Genomic DNA, 20,572 nt, shown 5'->3' with positions numbered 1-20,572 from the left:
TCTCTTGACCAATCAGATCACTCGGTCGGAACTAACTGCACCCATAGGCAGCAGCAGTCATGCACGGTCTATCAATGTTTATGGACTAGACTCTATAATCAGGAAATGGATATAAAAATGTCCAAGATACTGATAATTTCAAACAGCAGTGTTAGAGCTCTGAAAACGAAGAGCAGCAGCTTATAAAATACTGGAGGAGAATTTGCACTTATCAACCCAAAAGCTGTGTGGCAAAGACAAGAAATCCATAACAGAAAATTGCTTTTCCCAACCAAGTGGATGGCCTGGTTACCCACAAGATGCTAAGGTCGTAGGTTCAAAGGATTCACTGGGACCTCTGATGAACTTCTTCCAAAATATACAACTTTATTGACAATCTGATTAAAACAAAAAAAAAAAACAGTTAAAAACACTCAGACCTCAGCCAGAAAGTACCAATAATTTGCCCAGTTGTCGTCACCCTATTGTAAACAGGAAAACATGCTAAACAAGTTCAATGGAAAGAAAAACACAAACAAGTCAGTGAAACAAGCCATGCACATGGAATTAAAACCATAAATCACAAATAAGCACCGGGAGGACAACCAGCCTTGAACCTCATTATTACTGATTTATGTTCTCAAAGCTGTTTCAGCTGTGAAATCAGCATCAGCCTCATGCAGCTTCTGTGGTGTCTACCATATACAACATGTAGTGTCTCTATGAAAGAACATCATATAATGTTGTATTTCTGTAATAAATCCGTTTAGAATAAGTACAACTTAAAAATTGTGACTCAACTGTGCATTTCAGTCTGGTGTAACAACAGGAGGACATTGTTTACCCTCCTGACTAACCTTTGACCTCAGAGGCACGTGTTATTTTAATGAAATTAGCACGATTCCATACCATGAGGCTAACCGATCAGTTGTGGCTGATGCAGCAACTCTGTGTGCAGAAAGTTCACCTTGTATGGAAGAGAATGACCCTCAGTGTGACACCACTGAGGATTGGTTGGTTACTCTGAAGAGATTCAGTTTCTCATCTCTCACGTCCCCGTTCATATGTGCCATGGGTTTCACATAGAAATTTTAAAAACACATTTTGATGCCAAGAAAGTGTTTATTGTTGAACGGTGGCAAAAGTCATTTTAGGTTTTGTGTGAAAAAAAAAACGTTGAGAACTTCAAGCTGCTGATCTCACTGTCATCAAATGAGACATGCAGAAGAGAAGAAAAATGGCTGTGAGTTTAGCAAGCTTCACATCCTTCTTCCAGGATGACAGAAGGAGCATCAAACGTGGAGAAAATAACTATAAATCCGGCTGTGGTGAGTAGCATCTACGCCAGGGGGTGGATTCTGCTGTGACGTCACATATGGAATATCTGGTTGTTGTGATTGTAATTATGAATTTTTACAAGCTAATAAATCTAAACTAAGTGACAGACATAGTCAAAACTCACATTATTCATTATTCAAATTGAAGCACAACATACAGTATGTGTGACACGTGTAATGCAAAGTGGACCACAACATAACCTTCATTTTTTCTTAGTTCCGGGACCCCATGAGCCAACCGGAAGGGGAGGAGATTTAGGCGCCCGATATTATGGTTGACACAAGCCCAAGTCCCCAAATGCAAAAAAAGAATGGAAGTCTGAGAGGTTAAACATTCTTTTGTGATCATGTTGGAGATGTGCCATCAGTTTCACATATGATGCCCATGGATTTTACACATTTTGATGACAAGAAAGAGCTTATTTTCAAACAGCAAAAAAACAATACAATGTGACGTCCTCAGGGTACGAATTACACAGGGACTTCTGGGGGAGGGTGGTGGGTCTAGCCTGCCTTGGCCCCGTTAATGCCTTGACACATCCCTGAGTGTGGTAATGAGATTTGAAGGTGATCAGAATTTTATCAAATATAGAAATATACATGCTTATAAATTATTGATTTATAAAGGTAAAATGTGTAATGGGGATAAATCTACCTTCATTTACCCTTCCAAGCACTTTTTGTTTTCTTGTATTTTATTTGATGATCTTCCTGCATCTCCTCTTGAAAAACTGCTATGGCTTCCTATTTTTTCTTCTCATGAGTTACTTTCAAACTCAACAGTTCAAAGAGATCCACTGACCGGAGGTGATGTCACCTGAGCCGAGTGTGTGTCAGGCACCAGTAAAAGACAGAGTACCAGAGAATGTGACCGAGCATGAATGATTGTGTGTTAATTATGTTTTGGGTGGCACCACTTTGAGAATGTTACTGTGGCTGTGTGCAGGGCACAGCTGCCTGGAGCGCATCAACAATGAGATCCACATTCCTCCATCCTTCCTTCGCCCCATGTAAAGAGTCTTGGAGTCATCCTTGACAGCACTTTATCATTCAAAGCCCACATCAATAACATCATTCGCTCAGCCTACTTTCATTTACGCAACATCAACCAACTCCGTCCCTCTCTCACTCCTCATGCTACAGCCATCCTCGTCACTTCTAGGACTGACTACTGTAACTCTCTTTTTGGTCTCCCCCATAAATCCCTCCATCGGCTCCAACTCCTCCACAATGCTGCTGCACGGATCACTCGTACCCCCTATAGAGATCACATCAGCCCTGTTCTTCAGCGTCTCCACTGGCTGCCTACCAAAAAAAGAGAGCTCGGTTGGAGAGTGAGCTGACAGAGACCTCAAAAGATGGCACTGTGTGGTGTGAAAAACAAGTGGGGACGTGTCTCCATATCACTCCAATAGAACCTTACGCCACAGCTGGAGAGCCAATGGGTTCTGTCAGCTAAATACAGGAGGAGCTGATGGGACCAAACCAATAGCTCCCTGAAGAGGGGACTGAAGAATTTCCTTTAGTTTATTATTTTGTCATTTGTTAATTAATTTAAGTTTGAAGTTAAATAGTTAGGTTTATGGGTTAGGATGTTTATGTTTATTAACAATCTGACTGTACTGATTTGTGTAAAACCACAAATGTTTAAAACGTTTTAGTTAGTAAATGTTTGTCTAGTAATCCCTACTGTTCATATGGTCTGATCAGCCAGTGTGTATATATACCCTTGTGTGTCTTTGTTTGTTAGGTCGATTATGGTTTCAGTCAGTCAGTATGTTAAGTTAGAAGTTTATTGAGTTTCAGTTTGTTTGTTTGTTTGTTTGACCTCTTTTATGAGCTCGAGTTGTTTTTGTGAGGACATTTTAAAACAAAAAGGAAATTAAAGAGTCTATTTTTGGAAATTGCCTGTGTTCCTCCACTCATTCGGCTTGATCCCTCACAATCTGGTATTACCTAATAGCAAATGTGGAGAGTCTTTCACGAACCTACTGGTCAAGTTAAAGTTCAGTGGGTTCAATATCATTGGGAGTTGGCTTAAAGAGAATGCTTTTCTTGGGTCTTTATCAAATGAATAATAGGCTGTGTGTGAAGGAAACCACAACTTGTCAGGTTTTTTTTTCCACTTCATTTATGTGTTATTCATACTTGGCAAAAACACAACTCAACGATGAGTGTCTCTAGGGCTCGTCCGGGATTTGAACCCGGGACCTCTCGCACTCAAAGGGAGAATCATACTCCTAGACCAACAAGCCTCTTCTATATGTCTTCAAAATTCATGAAACTCAGGGATGACCTTTTCATCTGGTATTACCTAATAGCAAATGTGGAGAGTCTTTCACTAACCTACTGGTCAAGTTAAAGTTCAGTGGGTTCAATATAATTGGGAGTTGGCTTAAAGAGAATGCTTTTCTTGGGTCTTTATCAAATGAATAATAGGCTGTGTGTGAATAAAACCCCAACTTATCAGGTTGTTCTTTCACTTGATTGATGTGTTAATCATACTTGGCAAACACACATCTCAACAATGATTGTATCTTGGGCTCGTCCGGTATTTGAACCCGGGACCTCTCGCACCCTAAGCGAGAATCATACTCCTAGACCAACGAGCCACATTATTGACGATAAGTTCTTCAGGAAACTAAAAAATTCAAGCCAAAACTTCCACAGTTTATTATGTTGTCCTAAGATAAAAAAAGAGGCTATGTTTCATTTTGTATTGTTGATTTAGTTAGAATTTTTGACAACCAGCTAGTGACCTTGTTCTTTTCAATCAACATGGCAATCCTTTGAGGATCATTATCAAGATTTCCATGACATTGAGTGTATATGTTATGCTCATGTATGTAACAAGAACATGAGGACCTTACTCTTTGATTTTTAGTTCACAGTAGATTTAAAACACTAAAGGGTTGGTACATAAACAAGATTTGGTTGAGGGAAGAATTCATGTTTGAGTGAGGTTGTGTTGCAAATGATTGAGTTGCTTTATGGTTAAAAATAATTCTCCTCGTTTTACCTTTATTATTTATATTAAGTGACTTTAGAACAAGTACTTTTTAGCAATGAAAGCTGGGCTTGTCTGGGATTTGAACCCGGTATTTCTTGCACCCAAAGAGATAACCATACTCCTAGACCAACGAGCCTCTTGTTTTAGGCTTCAAAAATAATGAAACTCAAGGATAACCTTTTCATCTGGTATTATCTACTAGCAAACGTGGAGATGTTTCACTAACCGACTGTTCATGTTAAAGATCTGTGGGTTCAATGTAATTGGGAGTCGGCTGAAAGAGAATGTTTTTCCTGGGTCTTTATCAAATTAATAATAGGCTGTGTGTGAAGGAAACCCCAACTTGTCAGTTTTTTTTTCCACTTCATTTATGTGTTATTCATACTTGGCAAAAACACAACTCAACAATGAGTGTCTCTAGGGCTCGTCCGGGATTTGAACCCGGGACCTCTCGAACCCAAAGCGAGAATCATACTCCTAGACCAACAAGCCTCTTGTATATGTCTTCAAAATTCATGAAACTCAGGGATGACCTTTTCATCTGGTAGTACCTAATAGCAAATGTGGAGAGTCTTTCACTAACCTACTGGTCAAGTTAAAGTTCAGTGGGTTCAATATAATTGGGAGTTGGCTTAAAGAGAATGTTTTCTTGGGTCTTTATAAAATGAATAATAGGCTGTGTGTGAAGAAAACCCCAACTTGTCAGGTTGTCCTATCATTTGATTGATGTGATTATCATACTTTGCAAAAACACATCTCAACAATGATTGTATCTTGGGCTCGTCCGGGATATGAACCCAGAACCTCTCGCACCCTAAGCAAGAATCATACTCCTAGACCAACGAGCCACGTTTATAAAGAAAAGTTCGTCAGGAAACTAAAAAAATTCAAGCCATAACTTCCACAGTTTATTATGTTGTCCTAAGATAAAAAAGAGGCTATGTTTCATTTTGTATTGTTGATTTAGTTAGTATTTTTACAATCAGCTAGTGACCTTGTTCTTTTCAATCAACATGGCAATCCTTTGAGGATCATTATCAAGATTTCCATGACATTGAGTGTATATGTTATGCTCATGTATGTAACAAGAACATGAGGTCCTTACTCTTTGATTTTTAGTTCACAGTAGATTTAAAACACTAAAGGGTTGGTACATAAACAAGATTTGGTTGAGGGAAGAATTCATGTTTGAGTGAGGTTGTGTTGCAAATGATTGAGTTGCTTTATGGTTAAAAATAATTCTCCTCATTTTACCTTTATTATTTATATTAAGTGACTTTAGAACAAGTACTTTTTAGCAATGAAAGCTGGGCTTGTCTGGGATTTGAACCCGGTATTTCTTGCACCCAAAGAGATAACCATACTCCTAGACCAACGAGCCTCTTGTTTTAGACTTCAAAAATAATGAAACTCAAGGATAACCTTTTCATCTGGTATTATCTACTAGCAAACGTGGAGATGTTTCACTAACCGACTGTTCATGTTAAAGATCTGTGGGTTCAATGTAATTGGGAGTCGGCTGAAAGAGAATGTTTTTCCTGGGTCTTTATCAAATTAATAATAGGCTGTGTGTGAAGGAAACCCCAACTTGTCAGTTTTTTTTCCACTTCATTTATGTGTTATTCATACTTGGCAAAAACACAACTCAACAATGAGTGTCTCTAGGGCTCGTCCGGGATTTGAACCCAGGACATCTCACACCCAAAGCGAGAATCATACTCCTAGACCAACGAGCCTCTTGTATATGTCTTCAAAATTCATGAAACTCAGGGATGACCTTTTCATCTGGTAGTACCTAATAGCAAATGTGGAGAGTCTTTCACTAACCTACTGGTCAAGTTAAAGTTCAGTGGGTTCAATATAATTGGGAGTTGGCTTAAAGAGAATGTTTTCTTGGGTCTTTATCAAATGAATAATAGGCTGTGTGTGAAGAAAACCCCAACTTGTCAAGTTGTCCTATCATTTGATTGATGTGTTTGTCATACTTGGCAAACACACATCTCAACAATGATTGTATCTTGGGCTCGTCCAGGATTTGAACACAGGACATCTCGCACCCTAAGCGAGAATCATACTCCTAGACCAAAGAGCCATGTTATTAACGATAAGTTCTTCAGGAAACTAAAAAATTCAAGCCAAAACTTCCACAGTTTATTATGTTGTCCTAAAATAAAAAAAGAGGCTATGTTTCATTTTGGATTGTTGATTTAGTTAGTATTTTTGACAACCAGCTAGTGACCTTGTTCTTTTCAATCAACATGGCAATCTTTTGAGGATCGTTGTCAAGATTTCCATGACATTGAGTGTATCTGTTATGCTCGTGTATGTAACAAGAACATTTTGTCCTTACTCTTTCATTTTTAGTACACAGTAGATTTAAAAAACCTAAAGAGTTGGCATAGAAACAAGATTTAGCTGAGGGAAAAAAATTAATGTTTGAGTGAGGTTGTGTAGCAAATGATTGAGTTCCTCTTTGAATAGAAATCATTCTCCTCAATTGCCCTTTATTTATATTAAGTGACTTCAGAACAAGTACTTTCTAGCAATGAAGGCTGTGCTCGACTGGGATTTGAGCCCCGTATCTCTTGCACCCAAAGCGATAACAATGTTCCTAGACCAATGACCCTCTTGTATATGTCTTCAAAATTCATGAAACTCAAGGATGACCTTTTCATCTGGTATTACCAACTAGCAAACTTGGAGATCTTTCAGTAACCTACTGTTCAAGTTAAAGTTCAGTGGGTTCAATATAATTGGGAGTTGGCTTAAAGAGAATGTTTTTCTTGGGTCTTTATCAAATGAATAATAGCCTGTGTGTGAATAACACCTCAACTTGTCAGGTTGTTCTTTCACTTGAAGGATGTGTTAATCATACTTGGCAAACACACATCTCAACAATGATTGTATCTTGGGCTCGTCCGGGATTTGAACCTGGGACCTTTCGCACCCTGAGCGAGAATCATACTCCTAGACCAACGTGCCGCGTTATTAACGATAAGTTCTTCAGGAAACTAAAAAATTCAAGCCAAAACTTCCACAGTTTATTACGTTGTCCTAAGATAAAAAAGAGGCTATGTTTCATTTTGTATTGTTGATTTAGTTAGAATTTTTGACAACCAGCTAGTGACCTTGTTCTTTTCAATCAACATGGCAATCCTTTGAGGATCATTATCAAGATTTCCATGACATTGAGTGTATATGTTATGCTCATGTATGTAACAAGAACATGAGGTCCTTACTCTTTGATTTTTAGTTCACAGTAGAATTAAAACACTAAAGGGTTGGTACATAAACAAGATTTGGTTGAGGGAAGAATTCATGTTTGAGTGAGGTTGTGTTGCAAATGATTGAGTTGCTTTATGGTTAAAAATAATTCTCCTCATTTTACCTTTATTATTTATATTAAGTGACTTTAGAACAAGTACTTTTTAGCAATGAAAGCTGGGCTTGTCTGGGATTTGAACCCGGTATTTCTTGCACCCAAAGAGATAACCATACTCCTAGACCAACGGGCCTCTTGTTTTAGACTTCAAAAATAATGAAACTCAAGGATAACCTTTTCATCTGGTATTATCTACTAGCAAACGTGGAGATGTTTCACTAACCGACTGTTCATGTTAAAGATCTGTGGGTTCAATGTAATTGGGAGTCGGCTGAAAGAGAATGTTTTTCCTGGGTCTTTATGTAATTAATAATAGGCTGTGTGTGAAGGAAACCCCAACTTGTCAGGTTTTTTTTCCACTTCATTTATGTGTTATTCATACTTGGCAAAAACACAACTCAACAATGACTGTCTCTAGGGCTCGTCCGGGATTTGAACCCGGGACCTCTCACACCCAAAGCGAGAATCATACTCCTAGACCAACGAGCCTCTTGTATATGTCTTCAAAATTCATGAAACTCAGGGATGACCTTTTCATCTGGTAGTACCTAATAGCAAATGTGGAGAGTCTTTCACTAACCTACTGGTCAAGTTAAAGTTCAGTGGGTTCAATATAATTGGGAGTTGGCTTAAAGAGAATGTTTTCTTGGGTCTTTATCAAATGAATAATAGGGTGTGTGTGAAGAAAACCCCAAATTGTCAGGTTGTTCTTTCACTTGATTGATGTGTTAATCATACTTGGCAAACACACATCTCAACAATGATTGTATCATGGGCTCGTCTGGGATTTGAACCCAGGACCTCTCGCACCCAAAGCGAGAATCATACTCCTAGACCAACGAGCCTTGTTATTAACGATAAGTCCTTCAGGAAACTAAAAAATTCAAGCCAAAACTTCCACAGTTTATTATGTTGTCCTAAGATGAAAAAAGAGGCTATAATTCATTTTGTATTGTTGATTTAGTTAGAATTTTTGACAACCAGCTAGTGACCTTGTTCTTTTCAATCAACATGGCAATCCTTTGAGGATCATTATCAAGATTTCCATGACATTGAGTGTATATGTTATGCTCATGTATGTAACAAGAACATGAGGTCCTTACTCTTTGATTTTTAGTTCACAGTAGATTTAAAACACTAAAGGGTTGGTACATAAACAAGATTTGGTTGAGGGAAGAATTCATGTTTGAGTGAGGTTGTGTTGCAAATGATTGAGTTGCTTTATGGTTAAAAATAATTCTCCTCATTTTACCTTTATTATTTATATTAAGTGACTTTAGAACAAGTACTTTTTAGCAATGAAAGCTGGGCTTGTCTGGGATTTGAACCCGGTATTTCTTGCACCCAAAGAGATAACCATACTCCTAGACCAACGAGCCTCTTGTTTTAGACTTCAAAAATAATGAAACTCAAGGATAACCTTTTCATCTGGTATTATCTACTAGCAAACATGGAGATGTTTCACTAACTGACTTTTCATGTTAAAGATCTGTGGGTTCAATGTAATTGGGAGTCGGCTGAAAGAGAATGTTTTTCCTGGGTCTTTATCAAATTAATAATAGGCTGTGTGTGAAGGAAACCCCAACTTGTCAGGTTTTTTTTCCACTTCATTTATGTGTTATTCATACTTGGCAAAAACACAACTCAACAATGAGTGTCTCTTAGGCTCGTCCTGGATTTGAACCCGGGACCTCTCGCAACCAAAGCGAGAATAAAACTCCTAGACCAACGAGCCTCTTGTATATGTCTTCAAAATTCATGAAACTCAGGGATGACCTTTTCATCTGGTAGTACCTAATAGCAAATGTGGAGAGTCTTTCACTAACCTACTGGTCAAGTTAAAGTTCAGTGGGTTCAATATAATTGGGAGTTGGCTTAAAGAGAATGCTTTTCTTGGGTCTTTAGGACCCGGGTTCAAATCCAGGACGAGTCTAAGAGACACTCATTGTTGAGTTGTGTTTTTGCCAAGTATGAATAACACATAAATGAAGTGGAAAAAAAACCTGACAAGTTGGGGTTTCCTTCACACACAGCCTATTATTAATTTGATAAAGACCCAGGAAAAACATTCTCTTTCAGCCGACTCCCAATTACATTGAACCCACAGATCTTTAACATGAACAGTCAGTTAGTGAAACATCTCCATGTTTGCTAGTAGATAATACCAGATGAAAAGGTTATCCTTGAGTTTCATTATTTTTGAAGTCTAAAACAAGAGGCTCGTTGGTCTAGGAGTATGGTTATCTCTTTGGGTGCAAGAAGTACCGGGTTCAAATCCCAGACAAGCCCAGCTTTCATTGCTAAAAAGTACTTGTTCTAAAGTCACTTAATATAAATAATAAAGGTAAAATGAGGAGAATTATTTTTAACCATAAAGCAACTCAATCATTTGCAACACAACCTCACTCAAACATGAATTCTTCCCTCAACCAAATCTTGTTTATGTACCAACCCTTTAGTGTTTTAAATCTACTGTGAACTAAAAATCAAAGAGTAAGGACCTCATGTTCTTGTTACATACATGAGCATAACATATACACTCAATGTCATGGAAATCTTGATAATGATCCTCAAAGGATTGCCATGTTGATTGAAAAGAACAAGGTCACTAGCTGGTTGTCAAAAATTCTAACTAAATCAACAATACAAACTGAAACATAGCCTCTTTTTTATCTTAGGACAACATAATAAACTGTGGAAGTTTTGGCTTGAATTTTTTAGTTTCCTGAAGAACTTATCAATAATAACGTGGCTCGTTGGTCTAGGAGTATGATTCTCGCTTAGGGTGCGAGAGGTCCCAGGTTCAAATCCCGGACGAGCCCAAGATACAATCATTGTTGAGGTGTGTGTTTGCCAAGTATGAATAACATATTTATCAAGTGAAAGAACAACCTGACAAGTTGAGGTGTTATTCACACACAGGCTATTATTCATTTGATAAAGACCAAAGAAAAACATTCTCTTTAAGCCAACTCCCAATTATATTGAACCCACTGAACTTTAACTTGAACAGTAGGTTAGTGAAAGATCTCCATGTTTGCTAGTTGGTAATACCAGATGAAAAGGTCATCCTTGAGTTTCATGAATTTTGAAGACATATACAAGAGGGTCATTGGTCTAGGAACATGGTTATCGCTTTGGGTGCAAGAGATACGGGGCTCAAATCCCAGTCGAGCACAGCCTTCATTGCTAGAAAGTACTTGTTCTGAAGTCACTTAATATAAATAAAGGGCAATTGAGGAGAATGATTTCTATTCAAAGAGGAACTCAATCATTTGACACACAACCTCACTCAAACATTAATTTTTTCCCTCAACTAAATCTTGTTTCTATGCCAACTCTTTAGGTTTTTTAAATCTACTGTGTACTAAAAATGAAAGAGTAAGGACAAAATGTTCTTGTTACATACACGAGCATAACAGATACACTCAATGTCATGGAAATCTTGACAATGATCCTCAAAGGATTGCCATGTTGATTGAAAAGAACAAGGTCACTAGCTGGTTGTCAAAAATACTAACTAAATCAACAATCCAAAATGAAACATAGCCTCTTTTTTTTATCTTAGGACAACATAATAAACTGTGGAAGTTTTGGCTTGAATTTTTTAGTTTCCTGAAGAACTTATCGTTAATAACATGGCTCGTTGGTCTAGGAGTATGATTCTTGCTCAGGGTGCGAGAGATCCTGGGTTCAAATCCCGGACGAGCCCAAGATACAATCATTGTTGAGATGTTTGTTTGCCAAGTATGATTAACACATCAATCAAGTGAAAGAACAACCTGATAAGTTGGGGTTTTATTCACACACAGCCTATTATTCATTTGATAAAGACCCAAGAAAAGCATTCTCTTTAAGCCAACTCCCAATTATATTGAACCCACTGAACTTTAACTTGACCAGTAGGTTAGTGAAAGACTCTCCACATTTGCTATTAGGTACTACCAGATGAAAAGGTCATCCCTGAGTTTCATGAATTTTGAAGACATATACAAGAGGCTCGTTGGTCTAGGAGTATGGTTATCTCTTTGGGTGCAAGAAATACCGGGTTCAAATCCCAGACAAGCCCAGCTTTCATTGCTAAAAAGTACTTGTTCTAAGTCACTTAATATAAATAATAATGGTAAAATGAGGAGAATTATTTTTAACCATAAAGCAACTCAATCATTTGCAACACAACCTCACTCAAACATGAATTCTTCCCTCAACCAAATCTTGTTTATGTACCAACCCTTTAGTGTTTTAAATCTACTGTGAACTAAAAATCAAAGAGTAAGTACCTCATGTTCTTGTTACATACATGAGCATAACATATACACTCAATGTCATGGAAATCTTGATAATGATCCTCAAAGGATTGCCATGTTGATTGAAAAGAACAAGGTCACTAGCTGGTTGTCAAAAATTCTAACTAAATCAACAATACAAAATGAAACATAACCTCTTTTTTTATGTTAGGACAACATAATAAACTGTGGAAGTTTTGGCTTGATTTTTTTAGTTTCCTGAAGAACTTTTTGTTAATAACAAGGCTCGTTGGTCTAGGAGTATGATCAACCTGATAAGTTTGGGATTTATTCACACACGCCGCGCTGGGACCGAGAATTGTTTAGCTAAACGCCCCTAAACCAAATCTCATTCATTCCCAATGGTAGTCCTAAACCACTACGGATGTAATATATTTTTGACCACTACGCATTGTGGCGCTGTTGCGCTCTTCTCTCTTCTAGGAAGCTGCCTGAAACGGTAGTTCACTTGCTAACCACTTCGGTAGAGACAGGACTGATTAGCAGCGGAGCGGATTAAAAGTATTCTTTAATCTTCGGTTAGACTGTTATAAGGTAAGTTTTGTTGATATGAATGCAGATTACAAGGATTGGAGGTGTTGTTTCCGAACGTACTGCGTTGCTAGGACACGAGTAGCAACGCTATACACGCTAAATTCAAAAGTAAACACTTCAGGATCATAGTTCTACGGTTAAAACTAATGAAAAAATTGCAAAAATATAGAAGATAATTATGGTTTTATATTAACTTCGGTATTATTTTGTTATTTCTAAACAACACAGCAGTGTTTTTTTCAAGTACTGCTTTTTTGTCTTGTAAACTCTGTAAAATAAATACAAGTAAAAAAATTAATAAATAAAAACTAAACAAAAAAATAACATTAATATAGGTATCAGCTTTCCTGGCCCAACTCAGTACTTACAATTCAAAAAATGAATGTTTGATGGCTGAATAAGTATACTTATTTTTTGGACTTTAATTTGTGCCTGACTGCTCTGTGTCACTGAAAGAAATAATAAAATACAAGCTATTTCTTGAACATTCAGCAGTGATTTTGCATCCCTCTGAGTCACTCACACCACAGCCTGGTGCATTAACCCCTGTGTCTATGACCTTCAAAGGCTGCCTGTATCTTCACCTTCTTTTCTCTTTCTACAGTCTCTGATCTTCAGTGTGTGAGGAGGTGGAGCCAGGAATACAGTGAGGCACCGTCCCCAGTGAGATCATCGACTTCTTAGGGTGATTTATATGTGATTACAGCTTGTTCATCAGAAACAACCCACTACCAGCTATTCCAGGTTGTGCTGACAGAGTTCCTCAGGTGAGAAGCAACAATTCTTTAAGAAACTTTATTTAAACCTCCTCAAAGTGCTATTGTTTTCTATTTGATTCTATAATACAGACAGCGAGTCACATAACTGGTGTTGTGTTACAAAGATAAGAGGATCAAATGAGCTTTACTACTAAGGAATAGTTTGTCTAGTTTGTTAATCAAACCAATAAATAAAGATATGGGTTTAATAAAGGCAGATAGTCGAGTGAGGTTTGATGACAGTAATAAATATAACCCAGCCTCTCTTCATCTTGTTTGCAGTTGTATCTTTAGAATGTTGTAATGAGAACAGAAGATGCACACGCACACACACACACACACACACACACACACACACACACACACTCACACACACACACACAGTTTTAGTGGGTTCATTATTTGATAGAATTGTTATTGAAGTTAATCAGCTCCAGAACAAAGACATGATTATCAAAACTATGCAAGCAAATCTTAAAATATTTTATAATGTTGTGTCTAATAATTAAATCAAAAATGTCCATGAACTTTACCAGGCGAAGATGCAGAGGAAAATGGTATTTTATCCAGGAAAGCTGAGCGTGGTTTTCCGTAAGGGGCCCCTTGGATATCTCCTGCAGGCGCCCTCTCCTGAAGCCAAGCGCATCAAGGATGACCCCAGTTTGCAGGACAGGTCTGCGTCCATGAAGGAGGACCTGGTACGGCAAAATGCTTTGGCCACAGTTCGTAGGAGAGGAGGGGATACCACAGACATTACAGAGCTGCTGGGAGACTACATCCTTCAATTTGGAAAATATAAAGGAAAGTCTTTCAGGTGGCTTTTAGAAAATGATGTGGGATACACTCTGTACCTCATTAAGAACCGCCAGAAGGAGGAGGATTTGGGTCTCTGTAGCTCGGCTGAGGATCACAGCAAGGTCAGCCTGCAGACATTTGTTAAGTTTGCTCTTAGTTTTGCAGAGATCAAGTCTGTCCTCGGCTACGAGGCAGGTGTTGTCAAAGCCTCTTCTGAAGATGAGCAGCAGGTTGGCTTTGGCTCCCGGGCCAAAAGCACATGGAAGGAAATCTGGGACAGTAGAGCTGATGGGTATGCGGACTTCATCTTGAAAAAGAGTTGCCTCCCCGGGACACGCATGAAGAAGCTGCAGCAGTACCTGCAGGGCAGACATCAATCTGCCTCAGCTTCTACACCCACTGAACAGGATACAAGTGTGCCACCTGAACCTCTGGGTAAGAAACTTGATTCATGTTCATTTTTGAAATGACAGAAACATGTAATGTTTAACATTTATCCTGAACTGATATCATATTTGTCATTCTGTGTGCTGTAATCTTTGTCCACACTACAGTTATGGACGAGGACAAAGAGTTGGAGAGCGCCATGTTGAACATCTCACCCTCTGACCTGCTGAGCACGAGCAGTCAGTAACACTGTTAATACAGTCAGTTAATCCTTGAGCCTCTCTTGCAGATGTGTATCTCATTTCTAGATGTTTGCTTTTGTGTGTGTAACCAGTTGCTGTAGCTGCAGCAAAAAGAGAAGAGGATGTGTCAAGACTACTTCCACGAGCAAAACCAGGTTTTTAAATGAGAGGTTTCAGGACTGGAGAGCTATTCTCTTGCATGAAGAATTGCCATCCTAAACTGAGCCATGACCTTCTGTGTTCTGCCTTTGCTTTTTGTTATGGCCACGTTCTGGCCAGGTTCCTGTTCCATGTGTCTCTTCCTACTGTTACACTAAAAGTCCTCAGGACTATGAATTGATTCCTGCTGAGAAGATGTGATTCCAGACACAGTGAGTATGTTATTTTTATTTTTTTGCATGTCTTGTACACTAAAAACATTGAAGTGGGGGTTTGCACTATAAGTTGAATGCATGCTTGTGCACTGGGTGCTGTTACTCCTCCTGCTTAGGTTGATTAGTAAGAGGTTGTTTCTGACCTTTCCAGTATTATGTGTAAAGCTGTGGTAAGCAGGAAAAGTAACTGTGTGTGAGTTTGAGTTCCTACTAACACCAACCAACACCTGCACACTCTGTAACTGCTGGAATAACTGCTGCCTTTTCTGTTTTAGTCCCGTCTGCAACGCTGTCCAGACCTCCTCCTGATGCATCAGAGCAACTGGAAACCTCAGCAGTTGATGGTGAGAAGATTCAAGCTCTGTTTCTCAACTGTTTTATTTTAATCAAGGCTACATGAAGACTTTTTTTCTTTACCTTGTTCTGGGACCAGTCCCAACCAGTAAACAAGGGAAGACACCTGCGGCCCTGCCACCAGAGCTCGCCTTCCTGGCAAAGGAAACATCGAGCTTCACAAAGAGCCTGGAGTCATCTAACGGTAGATCTCCACTAATATTGAACTAAACATCTGTTTATTGCTGATAATTACACAACTACGTCAAATGATTTGATCTGATCCATTATTCCTGAAACAATAACAGAAAGATGGCTCCGTTTTTCAGATTCAAACACAAGATCTGCTGGCTCCTCTGTACAGAGAGTGCTGGATTTTGAAGACAGAGGTGAAAAGGGTGAGAGTGGAAATCATCTAGACAGCTTCTTTTTTGACTTGTTTACTTAACTTTAGCTTTATCATTTGTTCCACACATTCTTTAACATTTGTTTTGACTGAAAGGACTCTAAAATCATCTGTCTTTTTGAATATCAGTTTCCTCAGCCCAGCCACCTGCTCCTTCACTCTTGCCTGACCGGGACCTCGATATGAACAGCTGGAGCTGTTCTCAGCACCAGAAACTGTGGATGAGGACAGAACTACAGGATCTCGGACTGTGGCCTGGCTCTCGTCCCGTTCGCATCGTTGGGAACGCAGTTTCCCTCTGGCGTCTTCCTCCACAACCAGAGCTGATCGACACAGTGGCCGACCTCCCATCACCCAACTTCTTTCAGCTGCACCCGTTTTTCATCTGGAAGCCTGAAAGTAACATCATGATCAGACTGAGGAACAATTACATCCTGCCCTGTCTTCATGGGTGTCATCATCCTCAGGTGGTCTCTGCTGGCGTGGGTAGGCCTCGGGTGATTGTTGGCACCGGTGGACAGTATTATATCTTTTCCTCCAGACTTTGTTGCAAGTCCTGTCGGAGAAACTGGTTTGCAGACAGTCCCCGGTGGCTGCAAAAGCTGCCCAGCCACTTCACAAACATTCTGCCTGCATTCCTGACATATAAGAAGGCCATCTGCAAGTCTGTAATGGATGAGCTGAGGCGCACGGGCAAATCACCATCAGACATGGCAAACCAGGTGAATGAACTCATGCATCTCAAATATGAGCGAGCTCACCTGGCATACCTGCAGGCAATCGAGAGCGTTTGGGATGCTGAGGCAGGGGTTCATGGACAGAAGACCATTGGGCAGTTTGTGAGAAAGGACAATGCACCACGTCCTTTTGGCTCCTATGAAGATGCCAGTGGGTGGTGTGGAATTTCTGTTTCCAGCTTCTACCTCACTGACTGTCTGCTGGAAGAGTACAGACGCCAAGAGCCAGTCATGTCCAGGCTCCTTCAAGGATCTTTTGGACAAATCTTCAGGTCTGACCACACCAGAAAAGTTGCACGCAAAGTGACACTTGCATCAGGGACAATGTCTAGCTTTGCGATCATGAACGAAAACTGGTTGATTGTTTCCTGGGTGATGGTTCAGTCTGAGGCTGAGAGGTCCTTGCAGCCGATGTACGAGGGAGTGGCCAGGAGGTATGCTGAAGCTGAAGTGGAGAAGGCAGGCTACCACTGGGTGGACAGGTGAGAGCAGACATTTTCTCTCTTCTTTACCTTTCAGCCTGCTAATGATCATGATTGTGTGTTTTATGTCTGTTTTAATGTGCAACCTTAGTGATTAGGAGAAGAAACAAATGGTTGACTAACGAAAACACAATTCTTTAATTTTATTTAAAAAAAATACTTTTCTAATAAATTAGAAAATGTTGGAAGAAATTCATGAAACTGTTAGAATACACAGTGATGCAAAAGGAAAAACATTAGGAATAAGTGTTTATTGTTTATCGAGATAATGACCAGCTGTTTGATGACATCATCCTAACAGAACCAGGAAACCTGGTGCTCAGAGACCAAATACAGCAGTCAAAAACATAAGAATGATTCTAATTATTCTGCATCTTTGTGTATCTTCCGATCAGGGATTGCTGTGCTTCTTTCAAGATCCCAGACTCCATCCCTGGTGAACATTTACTCTGGGATGCTTGGAAGACAACCCCTGCCATTGTGAATGCTGCTACCTCTGGACCCCTGGCTAATACTAGTGCCTCTCGATCCCATTACAACCCCAACATTGCCATAAAACTGGACTTGTTTCACTGCCTCAGGCGCTTTTCACGGGAGTGCACGTCTGAGCATCACCCCCTCTACAGCAGTTTCTGCCAGCTTCTCTCTGCTGCCTTCTCTGTGGTGGATCAGGAGGACCTCAAGAAGCTCCGGGACGCCTACGAATTCTGTGGTATCCGGCCAGCCAATCCCACCAAACAACACATACGGGAGCACTGCAGGACCAAGATACCACAGCCCACAGAGCTCCTGGACAGAGTGGAAAAGGTGATCAACCATTTTCATCTGGCCAAGGATCCAAATGATGTCCCTCTGTTTAAACCCTCCATGCTGAAGACGTGGCGCATACAGCGAGTGCATATTCTCCGTGGATGCCTCAGTGACCCTGAAATCTCTGAGAGGATCATGTACAGGTATGGTGGCACTCTTCAGCTTAACCATGTACCTGGAGAAGGAGCAAAGGTCAACATCTGGATTCCTGTCAGAGGTACATCACAACAAGAGGGGTACCATTTCCACCAAGCCCAGTGGATCACCGGAACCCATGCCTCCACTGAACTGTTTCAGGCGCAGGGAATGACAGGAGTGGCAAGATGGAACTACCAACGACTGGTGGACCTTAAGCGACCAGACGTTGTCCTGCCAGCTGTATTTGATCCAGCTTTAATAGCTGAATTAAACAGCTCCTACAAGAGAGTGACTGGACAGGAGAAATATCCCACTCTCAGAGTCTCTGACAGGGACACCGGCGAAAGATTTGGACTTGAGTACATAGAGCCAGGCTGCCGGCCGGTCCCTCTTGACTGGGACAAACACAGGACTCAGAAGAGAGGTGAATCATCTGCTCCATTCCTGCTTCCTGTGCATTCATCCATCTCGGCTCAAGTTCAAACTCCAGCGTCAACCTCCAACTTGGGTTCAGCTCCATCTGTCAGCCCTCTACTCTCTGCTGGTGACCTCCTGAAAGAAGATGTCCAGGAATTTCTAGCCACACCAGGTAAGCCACTGAAATGTTTTCTACATATTTGCATTTTATTGTAGACAGTTCACCAATCAGCCGAGTAAGCATGACCGTTTCATTGTGTTTCAGATCTTTCGTGTGCTCCACCTCTGCCTCTGAGAGCCTATCCAAGTAGCGCCCGCGTCGGACCCATAAAAACAGGTGGGCGGGTCTTTGTGTTGGATCACACACGCTGGACACCGCCCATGAAAGAGGCCATTGATGACCTGCTGCAGAAGCACCGTGGGAACAAGGACATGCTGAAGCTTGTGGATCAGGAATACGCAGCCATTGTTCATCGAGCTGCTGCTGATCCTAACAGCCTTCTGCATCCTACCACCAGACTGCACATCTCCCGCTACGTGAAGCACCTGGTGAAACTGCTCAACACCAGTTCTTCTTTGAACATAAGCCCAGAGAAACTGAAGGATACACAACAACTGTGGCACTCTTTAACAGAGGGGAGTGAGTCATCCCATGTTCCTGTGGTCACTATTGAGCCAGCTACTTTCAACCCTCCTGCACCTGCTTTGTCCTCACCTCTGACTCAACACTCTGGAAAAAATCGTAGAGGGCATTTTGAGCAAACAGCAGCAGCAGGAGCAGCAGCAGCAGCTCCCGCCAGAGCAAAAGAAAAGACAGACAAAGACGTGTCTTTCCTGCGGACAGCCAAAGTCTCGATATGAAACTGATGGATCCTCGATCCACTTTTTCTATCAACAGGGGCCTGTGCGGTATTTTTACTGCTCACAAAAGGTGCACCAGAGCTATGCTGCTGAAGGACTCTCTAACCCTACAATGTCCTTTGAAGACTTTTCAACCACTGACTTTTTTCAGAGAGAACTGGATGCAACCAAGACGCGAGTGCAGGAGAAGACTGAAAAGAAAAGGCAAAGGACAGAATCGGCACCAGCAGGCCGTCTCTGTAGGTTCTGTCACATGGAGCTGAAACAGGGACCCAACAGCCCACACATCCACACAGGATTCCCCGGAGTGGCAGGAAAATATATTTACTGTCCCTCCAAGGTGTTCACTCTTTACCAAAGCCAGGGAATGGTCAAAGAGATGAGCTGGAAGGAGTTCAGCAAGTCTACTTTCTACGAGGCGGAAAAACAAAGATGGGTGGAGGAAAAGAACAAATGAACAACTTGGGTTTATTTAGTTCATTAGTGTATTTATGTAAATAGAAAATGTTGTAAATCCTCAGAGGATTGTTTCATTGTTTTTTAATCCTCTCTAGGTTACTGATCAGATGTAAATTTGCAAGTGTAAGTTTAACATCTGTACTTCTGTTTATTTTAGTTTGTCACAGGAACATTGGGACTAGTTTATTTCTTTGTATATAATGTATATTGTGTTTCTGTTAAAATACCATCTGGTTCATGTTAAATGAAAAAAAAAAAAAACAAATTGTTCTATCATTAATTGCACCAAAATGTTATTTAAATTGTTGCTTACAGCAGCTACTTGTACATATCAACATCTGCTGGCTCAGTTTGTCTGGAGCAACACATAAACAAACCTTGCAGTTGTGAAAGGAACAAAATACTCACTGTGACTGCTGCATTTGAAAAGCTTTGGCAATAAAATATTTTTGTGAGAACATTTTCTGTTGTCATAAATATGAACAAATCAAATTCAAAGTTTAATAGCTTAAAGCAGAAGAACAACAAATGTGATGGTTCATACGTGATTACATTTTAATTTACATGGTAGTATTTCATATACAGTATAGAGGTATGAGTTACACTAAAATAATTACTAGTAAAATGATTAATGAAATGGGATTTGAAAAACATTTACAAAACACTTTCACTTATTTATCACAATATTTGAACAACAGCTTTTATTTTGTGCTGTTTGAACAGATCAGGAAGGAAGATAAGTGATGGGTTAGATGTGGCTCAGCATCAGCATCCTGCAGCAAGGAATGCTGCATTTTCATTGGCTGTCACTCTGTCACAGCTAT

General features: G+C 40.1%; 2 protein-coding genes and 2 non-coding genes across 4 annotated transcripts; 2 read left to right on the top strand and 2 right to left on the bottom strand.

Annotated features, from left to right (window-relative positions):
• Positions 1 to 8,125: 8,125 nt before the first annotated feature.
• Positions 8,126 to 8,197, bottom strand: trnap-ugg (transfer RNA proline (anticodon UGG)). Its single transcript has one exon. It is a non-coding gene; the product is annotated as a tRNA-Pro (tRNA).
• Positions 8,198 to 8,481: 284 nt separating this feature from the next.
• On the bottom strand, positions 8,482 to 8,553 carry trnap-ugg (transfer RNA proline (anticodon UGG)). Its single transcript has one exon. It is a non-coding gene; the product is annotated as a tRNA-Pro (tRNA).
• Positions 8,554 to 12,361: 3,808 nt separating this feature from the next.
• On the top strand, positions 12,362 to 14,900 carry LOC129155062 (uncharacterized). The gene is made up of 4 exons (XM_070551789.1): positions 12,362 to 12,549; positions 13,154 to 13,316; positions 13,844 to 14,728; positions 14,824 to 14,900. The coding sequence occupies exon 3, from the start codon at positions 13,850 to 13,852 to the stop codon at positions 14,570 to 14,572; it is 723 nt and encodes a 240-aa protein (XP_070407890.1). The 5' UTR covers positions 12,362 to 12,549; positions 13,154 to 13,316; positions 13,844 to 13,849; the 3' UTR covers positions 14,573 to 14,728; positions 14,824 to 14,900.
• On the top strand, positions 14,890 to 20,208 carry LOC129155061 (uncharacterized). Its single transcript, XM_070551787.1, has 6 exons — positions 14,890 to 15,449; positions 15,539 to 15,643; positions 15,768 to 15,836; positions 15,974 to 17,063; positions 17,459 to 18,600; positions 18,694 to 20,208. The coding sequence occupies exons 4-6, from the start codon at positions 16,027 to 16,029 to the stop codon at positions 19,287 to 19,289; spliced, it is 2,775 nt and encodes a 924-aa protein (XP_070407888.1). The 5' UTR covers positions 14,890 to 15,449; positions 15,539 to 15,643; positions 15,768 to 15,836; positions 15,974 to 16,026; the 3' UTR covers positions 19,290 to 20,208.
• Positions 20,209 to 20,572: the final 364 nt, after the last annotated feature.

Source organism: Nothobranchius furzeri, chromosome 5 (genome assembly GCF_043380555.1).
Source record: "Nothobranchius furzeri strain GRZ-AD chromosome 5, NfurGRZ-RIMD1, whole genome shotgun sequence".
Lineage (NCBI taxonomy): Eukaryota > Metazoa > Chordata > Actinopteri > Cyprinodontiformes > Nothobranchiidae > Nothobranchius > Nothobranchius furzeri.
This window is presented reverse-complemented; position numbering and strand designations above follow the sequence as displayed.